General features: G+C 44.2%; 3 protein-coding genes and 1 long non-coding RNA gene across 8 annotated transcripts in view; 3 read left to right on the plus strand and 1 right to left on the minus strand.

Annotated features, from left to right (window-relative positions):
• Window positions 1-5,130, plus strand: part of LOC118371726 (dynein axonemal assembly factor 5) — a 78,281-nt gene extending 73,151 nt beyond the window's left edge. The window contains exon 13 of the mRNA XM_052519510.1: window positions 4,442-5,130. Coding sequence (XP_052375470.1) covers window positions 4,442-4,581 — 140 coding nt within the window. The 3' untranslated portion in view covers window positions 4,582-5,130. The remainder of the gene's footprint in view (window positions 1-4,441) is intronic.
• Window positions 5,131-5,841: 711 nt separating this feature from the next.
• LOC118371733 (glycerophosphodiester phosphodiesterase 1-like) lies at window positions 5,842-14,742 on the plus strand. 2 transcript variants are annotated; one of them, XM_052519512.1, is made up of 6 exons: window positions 5,842-8,595; window positions 9,095-9,270; window positions 10,899-11,004; window positions 12,927-13,019; window positions 13,425-13,636; window positions 13,991-14,742. In XM_052519512.1, exons 1-6 carry the CDS (start codon window positions 8,335-8,337, stop codon window positions 14,169-14,171), a joined length of 1,029 nt encoding a protein of 342 aa, XP_052375472.1. In that variant the 5' UTR covers window positions 5,842-8,334; the 3' UTR covers window positions 14,172-14,742. The 2 variants fall into 2 exon arrangements, with proteins under 2 accessions (XP_052375472.1, XP_052375473.1); XM_052519513.1 differs by having other exon boundaries at window positions 14,024-14,742.
• LOC127930129 (uncharacterized) lies at window positions 9,282-10,904 on the minus strand. 4 transcript variants are annotated; one of them, XR_008136869.1, is made up of 4 exons: window positions 10,682-10,904; window positions 10,178-10,285; window positions 9,818-9,997; window positions 9,282-9,745 (listed from the first exon to the last, which is right to left on the minus strand). It is a non-coding gene; the product is annotated as an uncharacterized LOC127930129 (long non-coding RNA). The 4 variants fall into 4 exon arrangements; XR_008136870.1 differs by having other exon boundaries at window positions 9,818-9,925; window positions 10,142-10,285; XR_008136871.1 differs by having other exon boundaries at window positions 9,818-9,925; window positions 10,142-10,249; window positions 10,574-10,904.
• Window positions 14,743-14,882: 140 nt separating the features above from the next.
• LOC127930128 (MAPK regulated corepressor interacting protein 2-like) lies at window positions 14,883-23,678 on the plus strand. The gene is made up of 5 exons (XM_052519514.1): window positions 14,883-15,578; window positions 15,895-15,961; window positions 16,944-17,086; window positions 20,009-20,131; window positions 23,194-23,678. The coding sequence occupies exons 1-5, from the start codon at window positions 15,524-15,526 to the stop codon at window positions 23,262-23,264; spliced, it is 459 nt and encodes a 152-aa protein (XP_052375474.1). The 5' UTR covers window positions 14,883-15,523; the 3' UTR covers window positions 23,265-23,678.
• Window positions 23,679-27,022: the final 3,344 nt, after the last annotated feature.

Raw genomic sequence — 27,022 nt, forward strand, 5'->3', positions numbered from 1 at the left:
TGGCTGTTGCTGCATCAGCTCTGTCACAAACGCCATCCTATTCACTACATAGTCACCTACTTGGCCCTGGTCAAAAGTAGTGCACTATAAAGGGAATAGGGTGCCATTTGGGATACAGCCAGTTGATGTTCTTTTCCCTCCATATGAAGATGGGAGAATATGGTTGAATCATCAGGCGTTTGTCACAGATAATCAAGGAGGAGCTTCCATGAGAAGCAGAGTGAAACTCCAGCAGTGTTCTCAGCTAAGGCCCCACATCCACACTACAGGAAACACACTCAGACCTTCTGCCAATAAATAACACACACACACACGTATGCACATTGCTCACACACACACACAAAGACAGATACTCATGCACACATGTACACACACACAAATAGCCATGAAACCACAGAACCGTCAAACCCTGTCGGAAAACACCAGGCATGAGAGGGGGAAGAGACAGGGAGGAAAGGGGTGAAAGAGGGATGAGAGAGATGAAAGAGAGGGGGATAAACATGGAGTGGCTGTGTGGAAAGATGAGGGAGAGGGGTCTCCATGTGGTTGTGATTAGGGGGTTGTTCTCCTGGGTAGAGGGGGGGGCTGGAGGCTCACATTATCCCGCTAAGAGCTGCCTATCCTGGGTGTGAGGGTACAGGGATTGGGTGTAGAGGGTTGGGGTTGATAACAGATTTTGGGGTCAATTCAGTCAGTTCAAGGGGTGAGTTTAAATTCCAATTGCAGTGTCCCTCAGAAAAAAATTAAATGGAATTGACCCCAACCCTGGTCGATTGATACAGCCAGTAGGAAGGGAGGTTAGCAGTGCCTCTGTGTGTGTGATATGCACATGTGCGCTGATCTGCTGTAAACGTGTGTGTGGATGAGCTCACCCAGTTCTGACTGATAGCTGTGTCGTACCCCCGTACCCATAACCACAATCCTCCCCACAAATCTGGAGACATTCTTTGTCTCATGTCTGTGTTTGAAGCTTTTTTCCTCCTTCAGTCTCTCTTTCTTCCTTTCTTTCCTGCTTCTATTCTTTTATTCTTGATCCCATTCTTATATGGTTCTTGAATTTCAAAGTCATCTCCCAAGAGCTTGATGTCTGCTGCTCCTCTGACAGTATGATGGACAGTACTGCCACTACTCCCTCTCTCCCCCTCTCTCATCCCTCTTTCCCTGTTGCCATAATTCCTTCCTCCCATAATCCCACAGCCCTGGCAGCGCGGCTGCTGCTGCTCCACACACACACACACACACACACACACACACACACACACACACACACACACACACACCCCGTGGTTGGCACACGTTCAGGGGAATCACCGGATCCCCTCTCATCACAAGTCATCATTGTTCTCCTTTGTTCAAAAGAGCTCAGAGAAAGAAAAAAACACTATTTATACACCCAAGTCGCAAAAATCCCCCTTGGTCACCACTTGAGGAACAAAGCGGATTCCGAGGTGTATCGAATGCTGACTTGACGTGAACTAACTCATCCCAACTGACAGGAGTATCAACACTGTACAGCTTCAGTTACGCCATGCGGTTTCCTCAACACTTACTGTTGGCTCTACTTCAAGTAATTCCATAGCATCTTTATTACCATCAAATACCAGTGGTATCTGTCCTGTTGGAGTGGATGTCACTGTGGTGCAACACCCCCATCTGGTGGTGAACGTGAAGTGCTCTTTTTGTAGGGACTATTCACTCTTTATTTCACCTTTATTTAACCAGGCCAGTTGAGAACAAGTTCTCATTTACAACTGCGACCTGGCAAAGATAAAGCAAAGCAGTGCGACAAAAACATCAATACAGAGTTACACATAAACAAACGTACAGTCAATAACACAATAGAAAAATCTATGTACAGTGTGTGCAAATGTAGAAGAGTAGGGAGGTAAAGGCAATAAATAGGCCATAGAGGGGAAATAATTACAATTTAGCATTAACACTGGAGTGATAGATGTGTAGATGACGATGTGCAAGTAGAGATACTGGGGTGCAAAAGAGCAATGATATGGGGATGAGGTAGTTGGGTGTGCTATTTACAGATTGGCTGTGTACAGGTGCAGTGATCTGTGAGCTGCTCTGACAGCTGCTGCTTAAAGTTAGAGAGGGAGATATAAGATTCCAGCTTCAGTGATTTTTGCCATTCATTCCAGTCATTGGCTGCAGAGAACTGGAAGGAAAGGCGGCCAAAGTAAGTGTTGGCTTTGGGGATGACCAGTGAAATATACCTGCTGGAGTGCGTGCTACGGGTGGGTGTTTCTATGGTGACCAGTGAGCTGAGATAAGGCGGGGCTTTACCTAGCAAAGACTTATAGATGACCTGGAGCCAGTGGGTTTGGCAACAAATATGTAGTGAGTGCCAGCCAACGAGAGCATACAGGTCACAATGGTGGGTAGTATATGGGGCTTTGGTGACAAAATGAATGGCACTGTGATAGACTGCATCCAGTTTGCTGAGTAGAGTGTTGGAGGTTATTTTGTAAATGACATTGCCGAAGTCAAGGATCGGTATGATAGTCAGTTTTACGAGGGTATGTTTGGCAGCATAAGTGAAGGAGGCTTTATTGCGAAATAGGCAGCCAATTTTAGATTTAATTTTGGATTGGAGATGCTTGATGTGAGTCTGGAAGGAGAGTTTACAGTCTAACCAGACACCTAGGTATTTGTAGTTGTCCACATATTGTAAGTCAGAACCATCCAGAGTAGTGATGCTAGTCGGGCGGGAGGGTGCGGGCAGCGATCGGTTGAAGAGCATGCACTTAGTTTTACTAGCATTTAGAAGCAGTTGGAGGCCACGGAAGGAGAGTTGTATGGTGTTGAAGCTCGTTTAGAGGTTAGTTAGCACAGTGTCCAAAGAAGGGCCAGAAGTATACAGAATGGTGTCGTCTGCGTAGATGTGGATCAGAGAATCACCAGCAGCAAGAGCGACATCATTGATGTATACAGAGAAGAGTCGGCCCGAAAATTGAAGCCTGTGGTACCCCCATAGAGACTGCCAGAGGTCCGGACAACAGGCCCTATGATTTGACACACTGAACACTATCTGAGAAGTAGTTGGTGAACCAGGCGAGGCAGTCATTTGAGAAACCAAGGCTATTGAGTCTGCCGATAAGAATACAGTGATTGACAGAGTCGAAACCCTTGGCCAGGTCAATGAATACGGCTGTACAGTAATGTCTTTTATCGATGGCAGTTATGATGTCGTTTAGGACCTTGAGCGTGGCTGAGGTGCACCCATGACCAGCTCGGTAACCATATTGCATAGTGAAGAAGGTACGGTGCGATTCGAAATGGTCGCTGATCTGTTTGTTAACTTGTCTTTTGTGGATTTTAGAAAGGCAGGGCAGGATGGATATTGGCCTATAACAGTTTGGGTCTAGAGTGTCTCCCCGTTTGAAGAGGGGGATGACCGCGGCAGCTTTCCAATCTTTGGGGATCTCAGGCGATACGAAAGAGAGGTTGAATAGGCTGGTAATAGGGGTTGCAACAATTTCGGTGGATGGGATTGGACAGGCAGTCCATCAACAGGAAAAATATGTTGTTACTAAACTGGATAATGGATTTTGGGTTTTGGGTCTGCATTACATTGGGTACCAGGTCTCTACATCACCTTCGATCTGCCTCCACCCGAGAGAGAAGCCCAAGAAGGTGGGGGTGTTTGTTGATTATGAGGAGGGCAAGGTCTCATTTTGCAATGTGGAGAACAGGTCTTATCTTCAGTTTCACTGGATGTGACTTCACTGAAAAAACTCTGCCTTCTTCAACCCCGATGGTAATATTGATTGTGATAACTCTGCCTTCTTCAACCCCGATGGTAATATTGATTGTGATAACTCTGCCTTCTTCAACCCCGATGGTAATATTGATTGTGATAACTCTGCCTTCTTCAACCCCGATGGTAATATTGATTGTGATAACTCTGCCTTCTTCAACCCCGATGGTAATATTGATTGTGATAACTCTGCCTTCTTCAACCCCGATGGTAATATTGATTGTGATAACTCTGCCTTCTTCAACCCCGATGGTAATATTGATTGTGATAACTCTGCTCCATTGGACATCTCCCTTGTCAATCACTCAGACTGAGAACGGTATTGAGTACAAAAGGAACAAGTACAGAAATGCTGCCAAAAATTACTATTAAAATCAATGTCTAGTTGCAAATATTCTCTGGTGGTTTCTTCACTGTCAGTCCTCATAAATACAATTACATGGAATCAAATTATTCATTTCCAATGAGTGATTGCAGCCAGTGACAAGAATCCACCCCAATATCTTGACTTTGTTATTGTGTTCAATTCATTTGTGTGGAGTTGTGTGTGTGTGTGTGTGTGTGTGTGTGTGTGTGTGTGTGTGTGTGTGTGTGTGTGGAGATAATCTACTGTCACTTATTTGTGTGTCCATTTCCACTTAACCCCTGTCTCATGTCTGTCTGTGTGTCCAGAGGTCCTGAAGACCGGCAGTGGCGTCCACCCAGCCCTCCTTAAGCAGGAAGTGGAAGCCGTGAGGGACAAACAGCGCACCCCTGTCTACTGTGACCAACTGCTCCAGCACATCCACTCTCTACGCAAGGATACGGTGTAGAGATGCATAGTACTGGAAAGATCTACTGATGTGACAATACTGGTGAAATGAAGATCCTATATAGATCTGTATATAATCTAGACATCATATAGATTATATTTCTATGGCATACCAAGAAAAGTAAACCTGGAACTGCAACTCTCACTGGTCATGTCCAGCATGGACTCTCTCTCACACACACACATACAGTATATACACACACACACACAGCTGTCACTAAGAGAGTGATGCAATGATATGGGCATCCCGAGATATGACCTGACACATTGTATCTATGTATCTAACAGCACTAAGGCAGGTATCTATTTGTTTTACCCTGTACAACAATAATATTGTCCAACTGCTTAGGTTCTCTTAAGAGCTCAAAACTGTTACCCTTTTTCAAATCTACCCCAGAACACATGGTTGTACTCTGTGATTTTGTTTGTTCGTTACTATGCTTTTTAATTGGTTTCTCAATGTTGATTGTTGATATTTCATTCTGTTGTGCCTTGATTTCTAGACTGAATTGACTGTTTATCTTTGATAAATATAATACATTTTCACTAAGTGCACTGTGGTTTGCTTTCTTTTGTAATGTGTGGTCACACTAGTTTTCCAAATGGCATACAGGGGAGGGGCATTCACGTTGTCATGCAGGGTTCTAAAAACCTTTTATCTGTGACATATACTCAGTGGCCAGTTTATTAGGTACATACATCTAGTACCGGGTCAGACACCCCTTTGCTTACAGAACAGCAGGGATTATTTGGGGAATGGAATCATTGCTCAATTGGTATCAAGGGACCTAACATGTGCCCGGAAAACATTCCCCTCACCACCGCCACCAGCCTGTACCGTTGACACCAGGCAGGATGGGGCCATGGACTCATGCTGCTTACGCCAAATCCTGACTCCACCATCAGCATGATGCAACAGGAACCAGGGTTTGTCGGACTAGGCAATGTTTTTCCACTTCTCAATTGTCCACTATTGGTGATCACGTGCCCACTGGAGCCACTTGTTCATGTTTTTAGCTGATAGGAGTGGAACCCTGTGTGGATGTCTGCTGCAATAGCTCATCTGTGACAAGGACTGATGAGTTGTGCGTTCTGAGATGCCGTTCTGCACACCACTGTTGTACTGCGCCATTATTTGCCTGTTGTGGGCCCGCCTGTTAGCTTGCGTGATTCTTGACATTCTCCTTCGAACTCTCAAAAACAAGCAGTTTTTTCCTTCAGGACTGCCGCTGACTAGATGTATTTTAGTTATTTAAGTCCCGACGTTTCTGAGATGCTGGAATTGGCGTGCCTGGCACCAACGATCAAACCACGCTCAAAGTCACTTGTTTTGCCCATTCTAATGTTCAATCAAACAGTAACTGAATGCCTCAATGCCTGTCTGCCTGCTTTATATACAGTGGCAATTTTAGCATGTAAATCTTGGTGGGGCAAAACAAAAAAAAGTGTGATGCATTCCAGCAAAGCCACTACACATACAACACTACTAAACATTACATGAATTGCACTATAACGGTGACACACGGTGCCCACAAACTGTTAGGGCCTACATAAAGCTGTCCCAACAGCAGAGTCCCAACACTTTAACACTGCTACACCTGGCTTTCAGCGGATTCTTGTCTGGCAGCGAAACAATTCATTCAGCCTCATTTACTGCCTTTAATATGTAAAAAAAAAAATACATAACTGATATGGCTGACATGCTTAAACAAATGGGGTTACTAATGACAATTGAGATGTACAAACTATAGCATAAGGCGACGACGGACGTAGTATTTGTTCAGCACATTTGAAATGTACAAAGACAGAATTCAGAACATGGCCCGTTCTTACAGTATTCTCCCTGTACAACAAGTCAGATCCGTAGGATAAATAAAGGGGGCATATAAACAGACAATGAAAGCTCTTACAATATTCAATGATAAAAAAAATCTAAAAACAGGTTATAGGCTGGATGTGCATCACCAGGTTAGAACTGTAGGCGAAAATAAGAGGTGAAAATAGACCAAATTATTAGGGTGAGGCACATTGAATGCCGCTTATATATTTGCGTGTAAAAAACAAACATCATATAACACTATTTGAGGTGTTAAATGAGCTTTTAATTTGACACGTCAAATAACACACTTCTATTATAGAATGTTGTGTGTGCTGAATTTGCACCACAACAATGTGTTTACAAAACCGCTTTGGTGAAAATAGACAATTATTAGGGTGAGGCACATGAGCTACTAACAGTTTACTACACCACATACATGTATGTTTACTGTAGCTAAGAAAGTAATACTATTTCCCTGGCATATTACATCATTAATGCAGCAACATACAAGACATTTTTGGACTCACCTTGTGAAGGTGGCGCAGCGGCCCTTTGTGGGCACATTTTGTCATCAAAGTCTGGCATTCTCTGGATTTATGGTGGGAACTCTGGAAAAAACACACAGCCACTCCATTGAATAGCTGGCTAACTTTGCAGTGCTTGCAGTTAGCCACTGATTCCTTCCAAACGAGTCATTGTTGAATTTGGGATTTCCAATTTGTTGTGAAATCTTTATGGCCTATGAGCACCGATACGTTTTATCTATAATTTCCCTTCATATGACAAGGATTAAAAAGGATTTACCAGTAGATTGTCGACTTGATTCATGATGATGATGACTGCTAGCTAAGACTTTGAAAGTAAGATGTTGACATGATTAGTCCAATCAAAGCTACTGTACATAAGACATCATTTTAAATCATTGTATCTGTGTCCAATGACCTTGAGCCTTCTTTGAAGGGCACTTGTAATACAACTATATGGCAGGACCCAAAGGGCTGAAATTTTGGGTGTCTACCCTTCCTAAGGATGTTATACTTCATGAGTGACAGAACACTGAGCCAATCGCGGCGCAATGCTCCTATTTTCTGCTGGTTCACCTCACCACCACAGAAAGCACTGAGCTAGGCTGAAACTTGCAATTTGGAGCTGCCTTACTCAAGAAAACAAAAAAGAGACCATGTGTGTATGCGGCTTTATTAACTGAATACATTGTTTGCAAACTGATATGTGACAAGTATTAACGCTAAAATAACATGCAAAACAGGCAAAAATATATTTATTTATAAATATATATGTATTTTTTTAAGGGGGGTGCTAAAAATGTGCACCTACCCTGAATAAACTGGTCGCCACTGTTTATATACCACGGCCACATGACTCATCTGTAGGAGTGAACCATTTTTGTGAACAGGGTGGTGTACTTAATAACCTGGCCACTCAGTGTAATGTTCCGTATCTATAGATTAGTGCATAGCCACAGTCAGAAACTCTCCACTATGGCTCTAGCCATAGAAATATCATATATTTCTGTCATTCTATTATATTGTATTTCTATGGCTCAGACTGCAGCTCTCTCGAGTACAGTGTGAGCGTGGTACCTCTCTCTCGTCTCTGCTCCATAGCAACGACCTCTAGATCGGTGTGTACTATGAACTAGAAACCGACTGATGCTCTCTCCTTTCAAATCTCTGATTCTGCAACATCCCATCGCAATATAATATGGTGTGTTTTTATTTTGTGAAGCTGGAGCAGTGAGTCGGCTGTGTCTGGTAGTTACCTAAGCGCATGCATCTCGGTCTCAACTTGGAATCTCACACCAGCAAGGAACTATCATTCGGTGATCAAGTAGATCGATCAAATAAATGAGGATTGAGAACAGTGACAGTGTATTGATTTTATCATTGGAGACATTTTAATCAACGCTTCTAAACGATGTTACAAATTGGAGACGAAGTTTATTTCTCAGCGGTATTTCTGCTGGTTCTATTCGGGACCAGGAGCGCGATTGGAGCATCGGCCGTCACCGCATCCATTTACGTCTTTATCGTGATGTTTCGGTTCCCACAAGTGCCGGCTGACCAGGCAAGTCAAGTGCTGCGGCCCACTGGCCTTGCGAGCGCCGGCGTCCCGGTTGTTGCGCACCGGGCAGGGGGACACGATGCTCCGGAGAACACCATTGCAGCGATCCGAGAGGTGAATCAAGGACAAAGTATCAGTTATCTACCCTGTCTGGCCTACTGAATGCTGTAGCTGCAAATAAAATGATGAGTAGGCTTACTAGGCTATAATGATTTGATTTAGGGGCAGCAGGTGAAGTGAGCAGAGGCCGATGAAAGGCATATGACGTCCCTTGTCTATACTGAGACATTGTTTCATATTATCAGGGGGTTTACTAAATGTTGCCCAAGATCTATGCAGAGGGAGAGCCTGTTAACTTATTTTGCCATGGTTAGTTATAGTTTAGAGTGTCTGGAACATTATTTTTGTATCTACTCTTTAATTTGAAACATATTTTGTCTAATATCTAGGCCTACTAGATCAGTACAATCCCAGTTGGTTTAATAGCCTGCTGCTCCGTCTCCCCTACTCTGTCTATCTATCCATTTCAGATCTATATCTCTCCTGTCTTTCTCCACACACCTCTCCATCCCTTCCTCCTCCCCCTGCTTCATCCTCCTCTCCTGTCCTCTAGGCCAGCAGGAATGGAGCCACAGGGGTGGAGCTGGACTTGGGCTTCACTGCAGATGGAGAGGCAGTGCTGATGCACGATGAGACGGTGGACCGCACCACCAACGGGACGGGAGCGGTGGGCACGCTGCGTCTGGCAGAGCTCAGGACGCTGGACGCCACGGGCAAACACAGGCTTGGGTGGGCTTGGCAGGGGAGGGGAGGTTAGGGCCTGGTCCAAAAGCATTGAACTCCTGGGTCATATTCATTAGGCAGGAAATGGACTGAAACAGGGAGGGATCAATAACAAATGCTTGTTTTTGTGTTCTGTTGCAAAACATTTTCAGTTGTATAGCCTAATGAACATGACCCTGACCTGAATGTTATGCCTTCAGTGTTAGCAGATCTAAAAAGAACACAAGTCAGTGCTTCTACCAGGAAACACTGTTAGGGTCGGTACCTGGTGCAAACGCTTAGTAAACATGGCCCCATGTGGACAGAGTCAGGATGACTGAAAATACACTAGTGAGGAGTGTGAACTGTGAATGGTACGAGGCCAGATATAGACCTATTGATATAGAATGGTACGAGGCCAGATATAGACCTATTGATATAGAATGGTACGAGGCCAGATATAGACCTATTGATATAGAATGGTACGAGGCCAGATATAGACCTATTGATATAGAATGGTACAAGGCCAGATATAGACCTATTGATATAGAATGGTACAAGGCCAGATATAGACCTATTGATATAGAATGGTACGAGGCCAGATATAGACCTATTGATATAGAATGGTACGAGGCCAGATATAGACCTATTGATATAGAATGGTACGAGGCCAGATATAGACCTATTGATATAGAATGGTACAAGGCCAGATATAGACCTATTGATATAGAATGGTACAAGGCCAGATATAGACCTATTGATATAGAATGGTACAAGGCCAGATATGGACCTATTGATATAGAATGGTACAAGGCCAGATATAGACCTATTGATATAGAATGGTACAAGGCCAGATATATAACTATTGATATAGAATTGTACAAGGCCAGATATAGACCTATTGATATAGAATGGTACGAGGCCAGATATAGACCTATTGATATAGAATGGTACAAGGCCAGATATAGACCTATTGATATAGAATGGTACAAGGCCAGATATAGACCTATTGATATAGAATGGTACAAGGCCAGATATAGACCTATTGATATAGAATGGTACGAGGCCAGATATAGACCTATTGATATAGAATGGTACGAGGCCAGATATAGACCTATTGATATAGAATGGTACAAGGCCAGATATAGACCTATTGATATAGAATGGTACGAGGCCAGATATAGACCTATTGATATAGAATGGTACGAGGCCAGATATAGACCTATTGATATAGAATGGTACAAGGCCAGATATAGACCTATTGATATAGAATGGTACAAGGCCAGATATAGACCTATTGATATAGAATGGTACGAGGCCAGATATAGACCTATTGATATAGAATGGTACAAGGCCAGATATAGACCTATTGATATAGAATGGTACAAGGCCAGATATAGACCTATTGATATAGAATGGTACGAGGCCAGATATAGACCTATTGATATAGAATGGTACAAGGCCAGATATAGACCTATTGATATAGAATGGTACAAGGCCAGATATAGACCTATTGATATAGAATGGTACAAGGCCAGATATAGACCTATTGATATAGAATGGTACAAGGCCAGATATAGACCTATTGGTGGTGTCTGAAATATAGCAGCAGTACAAACGTTTGTGTGTCCCCGTTGGCCTTTGTGTGTCTCCAGGGAGAAGTTCAAGGGGGAGAGGGTGCCAACGCTTCAGGAGGCAGTGGAGGAATGCATCAACCACCAGCTGACCATCTTCTTTGATGTCAAAGATCAACCTGATAAGGTATTGTCCCTGTCTTGGAACAGCCCCTACTTCCTAGATACAACTGGAGATCTGAGGGGATTGGATAAAGGTTATATGGTGATGTCTCCATCTTGTCTTCTGATTGTTCCCCATATTGCTTACACTTCCAATCCTCAGTTCTTTCCAGGTGTCTAGTGGGTAGGCTATAGGGGTTGTTTCTGGACAGGGCCTCTCTAGGCAGGTAGAAGCCTTGTTATAAACCTTTAGGACTTAGGGTTTCACTACAGTATACACCAGGTTTTCCCAACCTTGGTCCTCCAGCACCCCCAACAGTGTACATGTTTATTGTAACCCTGGACAAGCACATCTGATTCAACTTGTCAACTAATCATCAAGCCCTCAGTGAGTTGAATGTGGTGTGTTTGTCCAGGGCTACAAGGGGAAGGTGTACTGTTGGGGGTACTGAGGAACCAGGGTTGGGAAACACCCATATACACACTCCAGCAGCACTTTGAATGACAACCACATCACTGTAAGGTCAAATGGTAGTAAACTGAGTGTATAGGGAGATTAAGGCTGGTTAAAAACCCAGCTGTTTAAGGTAGTAACATAGGAATCCCTACTACAGAGATTGGTTATAAAGAATCTCACAGCTGCCCCAGACAGTAGGTCTGAGAGGAATTCAATCCCCCTTACAATGTGACTCACTATACTTCCACCTTCCCCATATTGACAGTTTTGTAAGCGTTAGATTTGCCAAAGTCCCCTACAGACCTCATTATATATGGAGGACCAAAGCAGTCAAAAAGACAATTAAATAGTCTTGGAGCAGTTTCCCGGATACAGATTAAGCCTAATCCTGGAATAAAAATGATTTTGAATAGAGATTCTCCATTGATCTTTTTTAGTCCAGTACCGCATGATGTCGTCACCATGGAAAGGTGAAACTCCCGCCCATGCAAACCTGCTGATTAGAAGGTCTTGTGTAGATTGTATTTTCAACCAGCAACTATCAGGAAAAAACACTGATCACATGTTTTCACACTTTTACATTGTTAGTTCCATCAGATGTTGAACAATATGATAAAACACAGGGAAAAAAATGAATTTTCACTCCATTGGGCCTTAAATAAGATGCCACTTGCTGACCATAAGATCATCATATATCACAGCCATACTCAACAGGCGGCCATGGTCCAGATCTGAACCCACAATGGGGTCAACACACTCTGGCTTTCAGTTGAGAGTTGTAATATTAGAACACACAAGGTGCCATTTAGAAACGTGGCACATGGCTAGTTTTCCTCTTGTTATGTCATTCACTGACAGATCTGAGAGAGCTATTTAGAACCTTTCAGAAATATCCAGTTGATCAACAAGCCCACGTTAGCTAGGTAGGTAAGTTAGGCTATCTTGATCTTGTAGTTATCATGGCCAGATTGTGCCCAGGAGCCGTTACTTCCAGGGGCCCCCATTTAGATTTTTGTTGACTCACTCAGGTGACATCGAAAAATGTGTAGAAGTGCAGAAAATGTGCTTTAAAACTGCAATATTTTCTTTCCGCTAACAAGAGGGGTGTGAAACGTTGAGGTCGCGAGGTCGGGGTTGGGTCCAGTAAAGACAATATCAATCCGGACCTTTGCCACAGAGGACATTTGTGTGACCGGATCTTCTCAAATAGTAGTCGGGTAGTCCTGATATATCATGTTGTCACAGACAAAGGATAAGCGCAGTGAAATATGTTATTTTACAGGGTCAGCCATAGTAGTACGGCGCGCCTGGAGCAAATTAGGCCTAAGTGCCTTGCTCAATGGTACATCGGCAGATTTGTCACCTTGTCGACTCGGGAATTCAAACCAGTGACCTTTTGGTTACTATGCCACCTGCCGCCCACATGTTTTTGTGTTACACTGCATGTAGTTTGACAGTAAGTACTGTATATGTTCCCTCCTCTCCACCAGGCAGCTGCAGCCCTAGGAGAGATGTATCACAAACACCCTGTCCTCTACAACTCCAGCATTGTCTGCTCCTTTCAACCTAAAGTTATCTACAAGGTCAACTTTGTAACATCTCTGGTCATTTGACATTTATGTTTGTTCGAAAACAACCTTTCAACTCAGTAACACACAACATTGCCCAAATATATGCACACAAACTTCAAATGAAACTGTAAATATGAATTGAGACATCTATGTGCACATTTAGTCATCTTCTGTTCCATTATAGTGGTGTTTTTCCTATAGTGTGCAGTTTAGCATCAGTCTGGTCCCAGGTCTGTTTGTACTGTTTTGCCAACTCCTACGGTCATTGTCACGATTGGCCTGTAAACAACCATTGTCAATAGGTGTGGGTCCAGGCTAGGCTTGTTACACACTGTATGGCTGTGTTATAACAAGACTGTTATCTGTCCTCATAACCATAACGCCACCTCTGACCTCCTCATCGGTCAACTCCTCCAGATGCGTCAGGCGGACCCTGGGGTGGTCACGGCCCTGACCCACCGGCCCTGGAGCCTCAGTCGCTATGGCGATGGAACACCCCGTTCCCTGTCAACGTGGACAAACTACTGGCTGGGAGTTCTGGATGTGCTGCTGGACTGGGCCCACCATCACCTGCTGTGGAACCTGTGTGGCGTCTCAGCCATCCTCATGCAGAAGGACTTCATCTCCCTGTGAGTAATACTAACAGCAGTGGCTCGGCCTACTGAGTTTGTTACATGGGTTGTGTTCATTGGGGAGAAAATGGAATAAAACACTCTGACAGTGGGGACACTACCTGGACTTTTTCAATAGGAAACTCTCTTGTTGTTTTCAATTGCAAAACGTTTCACTACATACAGTGTAGCCCTAATGAACATGACCATGGATTGAATCACACATCATTACGTGTTAATATCAGAGGAAGTTCAAAATTGAGACAGTTGTATCCTATTGTCAGATAACATATACTGTCTGTATTCATATAATATATTGATGTTTGTTGAAGTATTAAAACAAACATGATACCCTGACCACTGACCCAACAGGTCTCCACTCCCCTCATCTATCCCTCTCTACAGAGACTATGTCCAGTACTGGGCAGAGCGAGGGGTGGAGGTGGTGGGCTGGACCATCAACACGGCCGTGGATAAACAGTACTACCAAGATGTCCTGAAGATCAGCTACATCACTGACAGCCTGAGGGAAGACTGTGAGCCTCACTACTGACTGACACACAACACACACACAGTTCTAGACTAATACCTAACAACGTGTAGTTGTACAAGGACTCAGACCTCACTATCATAGGGAATATGAATATGGAGTATGAATGTACAGGACAGTACACATCCAATATAGCTGCATAGCAGATCATTTTCTAGTTCAGGTTGCCCCTTTTAACCAGAATAGTTTTTACTGCAGACACTCATACAAGATCATACAATGTCAACCCTCATTTGACAACTATACTACACCAACAATACCACCATAATCTCAGAAATACTCTCCTGGACCAATCATCACACCACTAAATGCAGACAATTTGCCATGTTGAATTGTTCATCTTAATACAAATCTGTGCATGAAGAGATTAGGCTACATTCATTAATATTGTATTAACGATATGACACTGATATAACAATGGTACAAAATACAACTCTCTTTGTTGACATGTATCTTTGATTTCTTAATGAAAACATGATGTACAATGTATCCTTTATGAAACCATGTTATTTATTGTGACTACTGCAGGCCCACTGTAAATATTGGGAAAATAAACATCCCCTGTCCTAATTTACATGCAGATTGGTGCTGAATAGTGAGTATTCTAGTGGATATGTGATTGTATTGTATGATCACTGTGTATACATGATGGGGGACACCTTATTCTTGTTTTGTTCATATCTGAAAGCAACGTTGATGACAGCGGCAATGCTGTACCCCGGTATCTTCAGACCTGTCCTCTGCCATACAGTCAGTTGGTCACTGTCGCTTTAAAAGACGGAGGGAGGCGTGTTGCGATGTCAAAATGTATGCGCTGCGTTGGTTGAGTGTCTTTGCAGCTCAATGACAGCTCATGTTTAATCAGATCTGACATTGTACTGACTCGGACAGCCCCAAGGACCAAAGTTACCGACTTCTTCACACACTTGGATGCAAGGCGATCAGCTCGTGCCACAGGGCCTCAGGAAAACGTAGCAATCTATAATGGTTTGTTTTGAGATACGTTTTCAACTAGAATGATTAAATACCGAAAAAGAGGAGCTTGATTCATGGTTATGTTGTTGCGCGGTAGATTATCCCAAAAGTTTCCACCAGTCGTTCGAAGCGCAGAAGATTCTAGTAGTTGAAATGCAGAGATAATCTTGAAACGGAATTTGCCCAATGTAACTGGAAAAACACCGACCTGTTTTTCTAATCGTGGAAGCGTCGATAAATTACACGAGAGGAAGTATTGTAAAGATTTTATAAATTATAAACTGTGCCTATACCTAATTTGCCTCTGACATAACCGACCTGGAAAGTCTATAGGACACTTCAGAGTGCCATACTGAAGTTGACTAGGATTTTGATAGCACATGATGTACACAATTACAAGAGGTCCCAGCAAACTTGTTACACAGCGACGAACAGGTGAGTGTGGTGGATTCTAGGAGACCGATTCGGACACTTTTGTAACAACATGCCAGTGACCTCTCGCTCACACTGTCATCAAAGTGATGATACATTGTAATTATGAGGTTATATACATGCCTTGTTACATGTTAACATGTACAGTGTGGCCACGGGTGTATATTTGCGCATGTGTGCCAATGTTGATGCCAATCCATTAAATGGCCTTCATTCAGAGGCAGTAACATACATTGTGTTTTCAGTGGTTAACTTAACATGTTTATATCGCTTTCCTTTTCAATGCAATGTTGATATCTATTCCCTTTTTTAATATGAGGTCAAACGCAGCAGATTGACAAAATAAATGACTTCAAGCACAAACAAACGCCTTGGTCTATACCAGAGTAAGTACTATTATTGCATTGTACATAGGTTTAACAGTGTTATTAGCATATAATGGCAGTGTCACGGTTATTATTGTACTGTAATGATGTTTGGCATAACTTCACCTGCAGCCCGTGAAGCATTACAGTTTCAGAAATGCACATCTTACAACATTGTTGTAGCGCGAGCGCCTGTATTGGCACGTAATAGTAGCAAGCTAGCTATAAAAACTAATATCCATGGGGCACATTCTATCACAAGGCACACTGTTGTGGGTCTTTTCCAAACCACAGCCACCTGCTTTTATGTCATTGAACAGGGTCGTGAAACGACCTTGTGTGTGGGAAGCAAGGTCACTGAAGAGCGTTTGTTGTCACTGTCTAGTCCCAACACGTGCATGCTAGCTGAGCAACATGCTACTGAGCAACATGCTAGCTGAGCAACATGCTAGCTTGGTAGCTGCTCTCTGCTGTTTACTCACACATGTTTACTAAGTTTCAAGATAACCCGTTTCAAATAAACATCAACAATAAGGCGTTTATCATATCTTTAGCAATATTTCACTAATTTGTAGAGAGAAGTACAATCTGCGACATATCCATCATGGCATCCTCCATACTGTTAAATAAAGGTCAACTAAATCAAATAAAAATACTGCATTCTTATCGTGTGGGCTTTCGTTATCACCATAGAAACCGTACTGTGTTCGAAGGTATGGGAACGATGTGGTTCAGGTGGATGACTTCCTATCTAGCTGGTCCTTGCTCTGAGTGAAGCATACATTTTCATTCATTTGTCATGAATGAATGATTGAGAGAGAGCAAGAGCCCTAGGAGAGATGTAATTTATGACCCCTACAGCAGCAAACATGCCTAAGAAACTCTATTTGGAGAACATTTCATCATGTCATATTTACTACAGGTCTATCGGTATATTGTGTGTAGACTTAAAATAAATCAACAACTTTTTAATGTTTAAGTCCATCTTTTTTTTGTCGTGCAGCTCTCCTGCACCCAAGATAGTGTTTAACCGCCTGAATGGGAAGAAGTACCACCACACCCCAGCAGCTCTTCTACAGGTGGACCTCCAGCCCAAGGAGGGCTTCACTTCTGCACACCAGGAGAATGTCAAGTTTATCTATGAAGGTAAAGGAGTGAGAGACCATAGAAATACAATTTATAGAATGGACCAAGCCCCTCAAACCTTGGCAATTTGACTTTGACCGTACACCCACGAGTACACTTAATATGGTTGTGACAGGACTTCTATGGACAATGGGCCTCTGGGATCTGATCTTGCCCTTACAACCCACTGTACAAAGAATGTGTGTTTCTCTTTCAACATGGTCAGCCATGTTCTCAGTCAACATGAATGTGGGCCATGGTAAACATAATATTACCATACTATTATTATTCACCTCATCTACAGTCTGAGTAGTGTCCAAATCATCTCCTTTCTGTCTAGTGTCCCTTTACAGGTGACAGTAGGACCTCTCCTCTACCACTCCCTCCCAGTGTTCTCCCACCCAACTACAGGCAGGGTGAGGGTCAGGGTTGGACAAGGAGTTAGTCTCCCCTCCCAGGCTCAGCATCACAGCTGCACTGACACTGATACCAGTGATAGCAGGCACAGCTGGCTGGAATTCCACTACCCTCACACCCAAATTGAAGCCCTCTGCCAGCCTGCCGTCTTTCCGTCCCATCTGTCCGTCTGTCTGTCTGTCCGTCCATCTGTCCGTCTGTGTGTAAATGATCTACTCTGCCCCAAATGAAGGTAGTACACAATGGCTTCTAGAAATATGTGTTGATAATCACTGCGTGAATCTGCAGTGTAATTGAATGAAGACACAGGTATTTTTCTGTGCCTAAGTGGAGCTCTACACAGTAAGCTCAATGACTGTATTTCAACATTAACCCTAACCTACCCAGCCAAACAGCATGTGTAACTTGTTAAGTCATTCCTCCCTTGCCCATGTGACACACGAGGTCGTTCCTACTGAACGTTTGCAATGACAGCACATTAACTACGTAACCTTGGTCAGAGTGGACAAGGACAAAAAGTAGGCCCTGCTCTTACTAGGCTTTCTACAGAGAGGTTCTAGAAAGGAGGCCCTGCTCTTACTAGGCTTTCTACAGAGAGGTTCTAGAAAGGAGGCCCTGCTCTTACTAGGCTTTCTACAGAGAGGTTCTAGAAAGGAGGCCCTGCTCTTACTAGGCTTTCTACAGAGAGGTTCTAGAAAGGAGGCCCTGCTCTTACTAGGCTTTCTACAGAGAGGTTCTAGAAAGGAGGCCCTGCTCTTACTAGGCTTTCTACAGAGAGGTTCTAGAAAGGAGGCCCTGCTCTTACTAGGCTTTCTACAGAGAGGTTCTAGAAAGGAGGCCCTGCTCTTACTAGGCTTTCTACAGAGAGGTTCTAGAAAGGAGGCCCTGCTCTTACTAGGCTTTCTACAGAGAGGTTCTAGAAAGGAGGCCCTGCTCTTACTAGGCTTTCTACAGAGAGGTTCTAGAAAGGAGGCCCTGCTCTTACTAGGCTTTCTACAGAGAGGTTCTAGAAAGTAGGCCCTGCTCTTACTAGGCTTTCTACAGAGAGGTTCTAGAAAGGAGGCCCTGCTCTTACTAGGCTTTCTACAGAGAGGTTCTAGAAAGGAGGCCCTGCTCTTACTAGGCTTTCTACAGAGAGGTTCTAGAAAGGAGGCCTGCAACAAGTTTTATAGGATCATTAACCAGTAAATACACATTTTAGGCCACTACAGTTAGTTACTTGTAACGTTATACAACAATATGTTGGTTCAACACTTGTAAGTCATGTGAAGGTCCATATGGTGAAAGGTGCCTATCATAGATGTGACAGGACTGGATCATTAACATGGTGGCTCCATCTTACCTTCACTATGAGCATGTTTAATTCAAATGATAGTCATTCAAACTTACCTTCACTATGAGCATGTTTAATTCAAATGATAGTCATTCAAACTTACCTTCACTATGAGCATGTTTAATTCAAATGATAGTAATTCAAACTTACCTTCACTATGAGCATGTTTAATTCAAATGATAGTCATTCAAACTTACCTTCACTATGAGCATGTTTAATTCAAATGATAGTAATTCAAACTTACCTTCACTATGAGCATGTTTAATTCAAATGATAGTCATTCAAACTTGCCTTCATCATTCATTCATTTATGCAGTCATTCATTCCCCAATAGGGGTTCATTTTGACTTATGATTTTTTACATTAGTACTTGAAACATTTAGACTAGTGAGATAATATTGGTCATTAGTGCCAGTGGACTGAACACTCATAAATCCACATGACAGAGTGCGTTATTTAAAATGTACTTTAAAATGCGGCATGCTTTGTAAAATTCACCCTACTGGACCTTACACTGTGGGTGTGATGTGGCAGGACTACTTTTGTTCAAAGGTTATTTCCTTTTTACACCTTTTAAGCTGCAAAATGTTTTAACCTGACTGACTCTTAGGGTGAGTTTACCCCCATTTTATGTTTACCAATTTCAACTATATGACTGTCTGCTTTCATATTGTTTTCTTCTTCTTTGTTTCTCCTGGTAGTATTATGATATTGTTTTCTTCTTCTTTGTTTCTCCTGGTAGTATTATGATATTGTTTTCTTCTTCTTCGTTTCTCCTGGTAGTATTATGATATTGTTTTCTTCTTCTTTGTTTCTCCTGGTAGTATTATGATATTGTTTTCTTCTTCTTTGTTTCTCCTGGTAGTATTATGATATTGTTTTCTTCTTCTTTGTTTCTCCTGGTAGTATTTGGATATTGTTTTCTTCTTGGTTTCTCCTGGTAGTATTATGATATTGTTTTCTTCTTCTTTGTTTCTCCTGGTAGTATTTGGATATTGTTTTCTTCTTCTTTGATTCTCCTGGTAGTATTTGGATATTGTTTTCTTATTGGTTTCTCCTGGTAGTATTCACAATGTTAAACTAAAGCATGTCTATGAACAATCTATAGATTTCTAAGAAAACCCAAGGAACCTACATTCATTTCTACTGAAGGCTGCATGTATCCAGGTTGTGTCTGTGTGTTGCTGTTGCAGCCTGGCAGGAGGTAGTGCAGCTGGCGGAGGAGGGAGGAGCCAGTGAGGAGAAAGGAAGTGCCAGTGCTCAGGGACCAGTGCAGTATTCAGACACCAACCCCAGCCCCAACCCAGCCTTGCAGAGTGAGTCCTGACCTGAGTCTACCTTCCTCCTTCAGTCTCATCCCTTAAACACTCATTCACTGTAATCTGTTCTCCATTCTCTCCCCCTCAGTACATTTCCTTGACACTAAACCACTTCCTCTGTCCGTACCCCCCATGCTTTTCACACCCAATGGAAAGATGCACCTTATTTTGGTCACCTGGACAGAAGGTCACATCTGCGTGTGTGTTAGGGCTGTCACAGCACTGCCACCACATAAACCAGTGTGATGTAGGGTTGAGTCAGTCATCATGTCTTCATTCTTAGCAATGTGAAGAGGTGTTTTGGGAAGTCATATTTGGGAACATTCAGAAGTTATATTGGGGGACATTGGGAAGTGATATTGGGAAAGTCATATTGGAGTTAATTGACTGGGAAAGTCATATTGGAGTTCATTGACTGGGAAAGTCATATTGGAGTTCATTGACTGGGAAAGTCATATTGGAGTTCATTGACTGGGAAAGTCATATTGGAGTTCATTGACTGGGAAAGTCATATTGGAGTTCATTGACTGGGAAAGTCATATTGGAGTTCATTGACTGGGAAAGTCATATTGGAGTTCATTGACTGGGAAAGTCATATTGGAGTTCATTGACTGGGAAAGTCATATTGAGATTGTTCATTGACTGGGGAAAGTCATATTGGAGTTCATTGACTGGGAAAGTCATATTGGAGTTCATTGACTGGGAAAGTCATATTGGAGTTCATTGACTGGGAAAGTCATATTGAGTTCATTGACTGGGAAAGTCATTGGAGTTATTGGAAAAGTCATATTGGAGTTCATTGACTGGGAAAGTCATATTGGAGTTCATTGACTGGGAAAGTCATATTGGAGTTCATTGACTGGGAAAGTCATATTGGAGTTCATTGACTGGGAAAGTCATATTGGAGTTCATTGACTGGGAAAGTCATATTGGAGTTCATTGACTGGGAAAGTCATATTGGAGTTCATTGACTGGGAAAGTCATATTGGAGTTCATTGACTGGGAAAGTCATATTGGAGTTCATTGACTGGGAAAGTCATATTGGAGTTCATTGACTGGGAAAGTCATATTGGAGTTCATTGACTGGGAAAGTCATATTGGAGTTCATTGACTGGGAAAGTCATATTGGAGTTCATTGACTGGGAAAGTCATATTGGAGTTCATTGACTGGGAAAGTCATATTGGAGTTCATTGACTGGGAAAGTCATATTGGAGTTCATTGACTGGGAAAGTCATATTGGAGTTCATTGACTGGGAAAGTCATATTGGAGTTCATTGACTGGGAAAGTCATATTGGAGTTCATTGACTGGGAAAGTCATATTGGAGTTCATTGACTGGGAAAGTCATATTGGAGTTCATTGACTGGGAAAGTCATATTGGAGTTCATTGACTGGGAAAGTCATATTGGAGTTCATTGACTGGGAAAGTCATATTGGAGTTCATTGACTGGGAAAGTCATATTGGAGTTAATTGACTGGGAAAGTCATATTGGACTTCATTGACTGGGAAAGTCATATTGGACTTCATTGACTGGGAAAGTCATATTGACTTCATTGACTGGGAAAGTCATATTGGACTTCATTTGGGAAAGTCATATTGACTTCATTGGAAAGTCATATTGGAGTTCATTGACTGGGAAAGTCATATTGGAGTTCATTGACTGGGAAAGTCATATTGGAGTTCATTGACTGGGAAAGTCATATTGGAGTTCATTGACTGGGAAAGTCATATTGGACTTCATTGACTGGGAAAGTCATATTGGACTTCATTGACTGGGAAAGTCATATTGGACTTCATTGACTGGGAAAGTCATATTGGACTGGGAAAGTCATATTGGAGTTCATTGACTGGGAAAGTCATATTGGAGTTCATTGACTGGGAAAGTCATATTGGAGTTCATTGACTGGGAAAGTCATATTGGACTTCATTGACTGGGAAAGTCATATTGGAGTTCATTGACTGGGAAAGTCATATTGGAGTTCATTGACTGGGAAAGTCATATTGGAGTTCATTGACTGGGAAAGTCATAGTTCATTGACTGGGAAAGTCATATTGGAGTTCATTGACTGGGAAAGTCATATTGGAGTTAATTGACTGGGAAAGTCATATTGGAGTTCATTGACTGGGAAAGTCATATTGGACTTCATTGACTGGGAAAGTCATATTGGAGTTCATTGACTGGGAAAGTCATATTGGAGTTCATTGACTGGGAAAGTCATATTGGAGTTCATTGACTGGGAAAGTCATATTGGAGTTCATTGACTGGGAAAGTCATATTGGAGTTCATTGACTGGGAAAGTCATATTGGAGTTCATTGACTGGGAAAGTCATATTGGAGTTCATTGACTGGGAAAGTCATATTGGAGTTCATTGACTGGGAAAGTCATATTGGAAAAGTCATATTGGAGTTCATTGACTGGGAAAGTCATATTGGAGTTCATTGACTGGGAAAGTCATATTGGAAAAGTCATATTGGGAAACATTGGGAAAGTTCTGATATGACCTCTGAGTTGTCACTGTTCGTGGTCTTAAAGGCCCAGTGCAGTTGAAATTGTGAAAATGATATGAAAAGACTGCTTGTTTTGGTCTGCCTGATGACATCACCAGGTGGTAAATTAGTTAATAGACCAATAAGAAAGAGAGTTCCACACCTCTGCCAATAACAGCATTTTCAGTTTTCCATTCCCTACTCAGACATCTCCCAGACAGTCCTAGCAAAATTCTTGCTTGTGAAATTGCTCTTTGCTATGAAGCTATTTTTGTTTCTCTTCGACCATTCTAATTGGAAACAGTCACAGTAAAGTACTTAATTATGACCCAGAAATGATTTAATATCGAGATAAAAACAGCTGCATTGGACCTTAAGTCATTTCACCTCTGAATTCTTACTTTAGTTTAAAATATAGTCACCATCTATGTTTGACCAGTTCCAATAATGTGCTTCTAATCTTTGTTCACATCATCACACTACAAAAAGTTGAGGTCCACTTGTTAATGCTGCCACACCATAACCAATGTTTGAGGCCTCCTCTAACTCTCTTCTTTTCCCCGTCCCCAGACTTTGTTCCCATCGATCTGGATGAGTGGTGGGCCCAGCGCTTCCTGGCCAACATTGACAACCTGTCCTGATGGGCTTCTCCATCTGGGGCCCCATCAGCCAGGGAAGAGGGCCTTATGGAGGGGCCTGGAGGTCGGGGTGAGAGGGGGGTTCAACCAGGTTGGAGCCTAGTGCACCTGGTAACAGGTGTGGGTCTTCTCTAGAGGTGTGGAAATATGGGATGGCGATGGGCATTACTGGAGAGCAGCGCTGGGACGCTGGCGATGACATAACCATGGCAACCCCATCACCTGAACTCTTTTACCTTTTTAACAGAAACAGTACAACCAACACTAACCAACCAAAACTGTCCACTTGGGCAGCTACCCGGAAGATACAAGTCTTGAATTTTTGGTTATTCTCCATCTCTCAAGCCCAACACTGTGGGCTAAGATGTCAAAATGTCTGTACTACTTTAAAAACGCAGTAAAGATGTGTTTTCAAGACGTGCCGTGGTGAGATTTATTCTTCACTAGTTTGGATGTGGCTTGCAATGCCATAGCTTTACACAGGGTGTCACTGATGTCAAACAACAGTGGTTCACTGCTTGGCTACATTATTTTATCTTTATTTAACTAGGCAAGTCAGTTAAGAACAAAGTCTTATTTACAATGACACTGGCCAAACCCAAACCCGGAGGACACTGGGCAAATTGTGCGCCGCCCTATGGGACTCCCAATCACAACCGGTTGTGATACAGCCTGGAATTGAACAAGGGTCTGTAGTGACGCCTCTTTTGCACTGAGACGCATCGCCTTGGACCGCTGTGCCACTTGGGAGCCCGTGGAGAGAACTGATCCCTGTTTATACCTGCTGCTAACATGCGTCATGATTTAGGCCACATTTCTAGACAGGTACAGACAATTTACAAAGGGATTGTGATCAGATCCTCCTGACCTCCTCCTCCGGAGGAAGAGGTAGGCCTTTCTGTGTTCATAGTACCACCTCCAGAGGTAGTCCTGCTGTGTCCATAGTACCACCTCCAGAGGAAGTCGGGAACTGATTGATTGGTTGGATGAAAGCTTAGTGGGAAGAGCTTAGTGACAGGTCAGTCAGTGGAGTTTACAGGTTGGAGGTGGATGGAGGGTCAGGGAGGTTGGAGGTGGATGGAGGTTGGAGGTGGATGGAGGGTCAGGGAGGTTGGAGGTGGATGGAGGGTCAGGGAGGTTGGAGGTGGATGGAGGGTCAGGGAGGTTGGAGGTGGATGGAGGTTCAGGGAGGTTGGAGGTGGATGGAGGTTCAGGGAGGTTGGATGGAGGGTCAGTCTTGAGTTTTGGGGAGGTTGGAGGTGGATGGAGGTTCTGGGAGGTTGGAGGTGAATGGAGGTTCAGGGAGGTTGGAAGGTGGATGGAGACACATTGGGAAAGTCATGATATGACCTCGATGGGAACAGGGAGGTTGGAGGTGGATGGAGGGTCAGGGAGGTTGGAGGTGGATGGAGGTTCACTGGGAGGTTGGATGGAGGGTCTGGGAGGTTGGAGGTTCAGGGAGGTTGATGGAGGTTCAGGGAGGTTGGAGGTGGATGGAGGTTCAGGGAGGTTGGAGGTGGATGGAGGGTCAGGGAGGTTGGAGGTGGATGGAGGTTGGAGGTGGATGGAGGGTCAGGGAGGTTGGAGGTGGATGGAGGTTCAGGGAGGTTGGAGGTGGATGGAGGGTCAGGAGGTTGGAGGTGGATGGAGGTTCAGGACGGTTGGAGGTGGATGGAGGTTCAGGACGGTTGGAGGTGGATGGAGGTTCACGGTTGGAGGTGGATGGAGGGTCAGGAGGTTGGAGGTGGATGGAGTGTCAGGGAGGTTGGATGGAGGTTCAAGGAGGTTGGAGGTGGATGGAATTCAGGGAGGTTGGAGGTGGATGGAGGTTGGAGGTGGATGGAGGGTCAGGGAGGTTGGAGGTGGATGGAGGGTCAGGGAGGTTGGAGGTGGATGGAGGTTCAGGGAGGTTGGAGGTGGATGGAGGTTCAGGACGGTTGGAGGTGGATGGAGGTTCAGGACGGTTGGAGGTGGATGGAGGTTCAGGACGGTTGGAGGTGGATGGAGGTTCAGGACGGTTGGAGGTGGATGGAGGTTCAGGACGGTTGGAGGTGGATGGAGGTTCAGGACGGTTGGAGGTGGATGGAGGGTCAGGGAGGTTGGAGGTGGATGGAGGGTCAGGGAGGTTGGAGGTGGATGGAGGGTCAGGGAGGTTGGAGGTGGATGGAGGTTGGAGGTGGATGGAGGTTCAGGGAGGTTGGAGGTGGATGGAGGTTCAGGGAGGTTGGAGGTGGATGGAGGGTCAGGGAGGTTGGAGGTGGATGGAGGTTCAGGACGGTTGGAGGTGGATGGAGGTTCAGGACGGTTGGAGGTGGATGGAGGTTCAGGACGGTTGGAGGTGGATGGAGGGTCAGGGAGGTTGGAGGTGGATGGAGTGTCAGGAGGTTGGATGGAGGTTCAAGGAGGTTGGAGGTGGATGGAGGGTCAGGGAGGTTGGAGGTGGATGGAGGTTGGAGGTGGATGGAGGGTCAGGGAGGTTGGAGGTGGATGGAGGGTCAGGGAGGTTGGAGGTGGATGGAGGGTCAGGGAGGTTGGAGGTGGATGGAGGTTCAGGACGGTTGGAGGTGGATGGAGGTTCAGGACGGTTGGAGGTGGATGGAGGTTCAGGACGGTTGGAGGTGGATGGAGGTTCAGGACGGTTGGAGGTGGATGGAGGTTCAGGACGGTTGGAGGTGGATGGAGGGTCAGGGAGGTTGGAGGTGGATGGAGGTTCAGGGAGGTTGGAGGTGGATGGAGGGTCAGGGAGGTTGGAGGTGGATGGAGGTTCAGGGAGGTTGGAGGTGGATGGAGGTTCAGGGAGGTTGGAGGTGGATGGAGGTTCAGGGAGGTTGGAGGTGGATGGAGGGTCAGGAGGTTGATGGAGGTTCAGGGAGGTTGATGGAGGTTCAGGGAGGTTGATGGAGGTTCAGGGAGGTTGGAGGTGGATGGAGGTTCAGGGAGGTTGGAGGTGGATGGAGGGTCAGGAGGTTGGAGGTGGATGGAGGTTCAGGGAGGTTGGAGGTGGATGGAGGTTCAGGAGGTTGGAGGTGGATGGAGGTTCAGGGAGGTTGGAGGTGGATGGAGGGTCAGGGAGGTTGGAGGTGGATGGAGGTTCAGGAGGTTGGAGGTGGATGGAGGGTCAGGGAGGTTGGAGGTGGATGGAGGGTCAGGGAGGTTGGAGGTGGATGGAGGTTCAGGGAGGTTGGAGGTGGATGGAGGTTCAGGGAGGTTGGAGGTGGATGGAGGGTCAGGGAGGTTGGAGGTGGATGGAGGGTCAGGGAGGTTGGAGGTGGATGGAGGGTCAGGGAGGTTGGAGGTGGATGGAGGGTCAGGGAGGTTGGAGGTGGATGGAGGGTCAGGGAGGTTGGAGGTGGATGGAGGGTCAGGGAGGTTGGAGGTGGATGGAGGGTCAGGGAGGTTGGAGGTGGATGGAGGGTCAGGGAGGTTGGAGGTGGATGGAGGGTCAGGGAGAGAGATTTATTTATTTATTATTATTTTCACCTTTATTTAACCAGGTAGGCTAGTTGAGAACACCTTTATTTAACCAGGTAGGCTAGTTGAGAACAAGTTCTCATTAACAACTGAGACCTGGCCAAGATAAAGCAAAGCAATGCGACAAAACAACACAGTTACACATAAACAAACATACAGTCAATAATACAATAGAAACATCTATGTACAGTGTGTGCAAATGTAGAAAGATTAGGGAGGTAAGGCAATAAATAGGCCATAGTGGCAAAATAATTACAATTTAGCATTGGAGGGTCAGGGAGATAGATTAG

This window comes from Oncorhynchus keta, chromosome 5 (assembly GCF_023373465.1).
Source record: "Oncorhynchus keta strain PuntledgeMale-10-30-2019 chromosome 5, Oket_V2, whole genome shotgun sequence".
In the NCBI taxonomy this organism is placed as follows: Eukaryota; Metazoa; Chordata; class Actinopteri; order Salmoniformes; family Salmonidae; genus Oncorhynchus; species Oncorhynchus keta.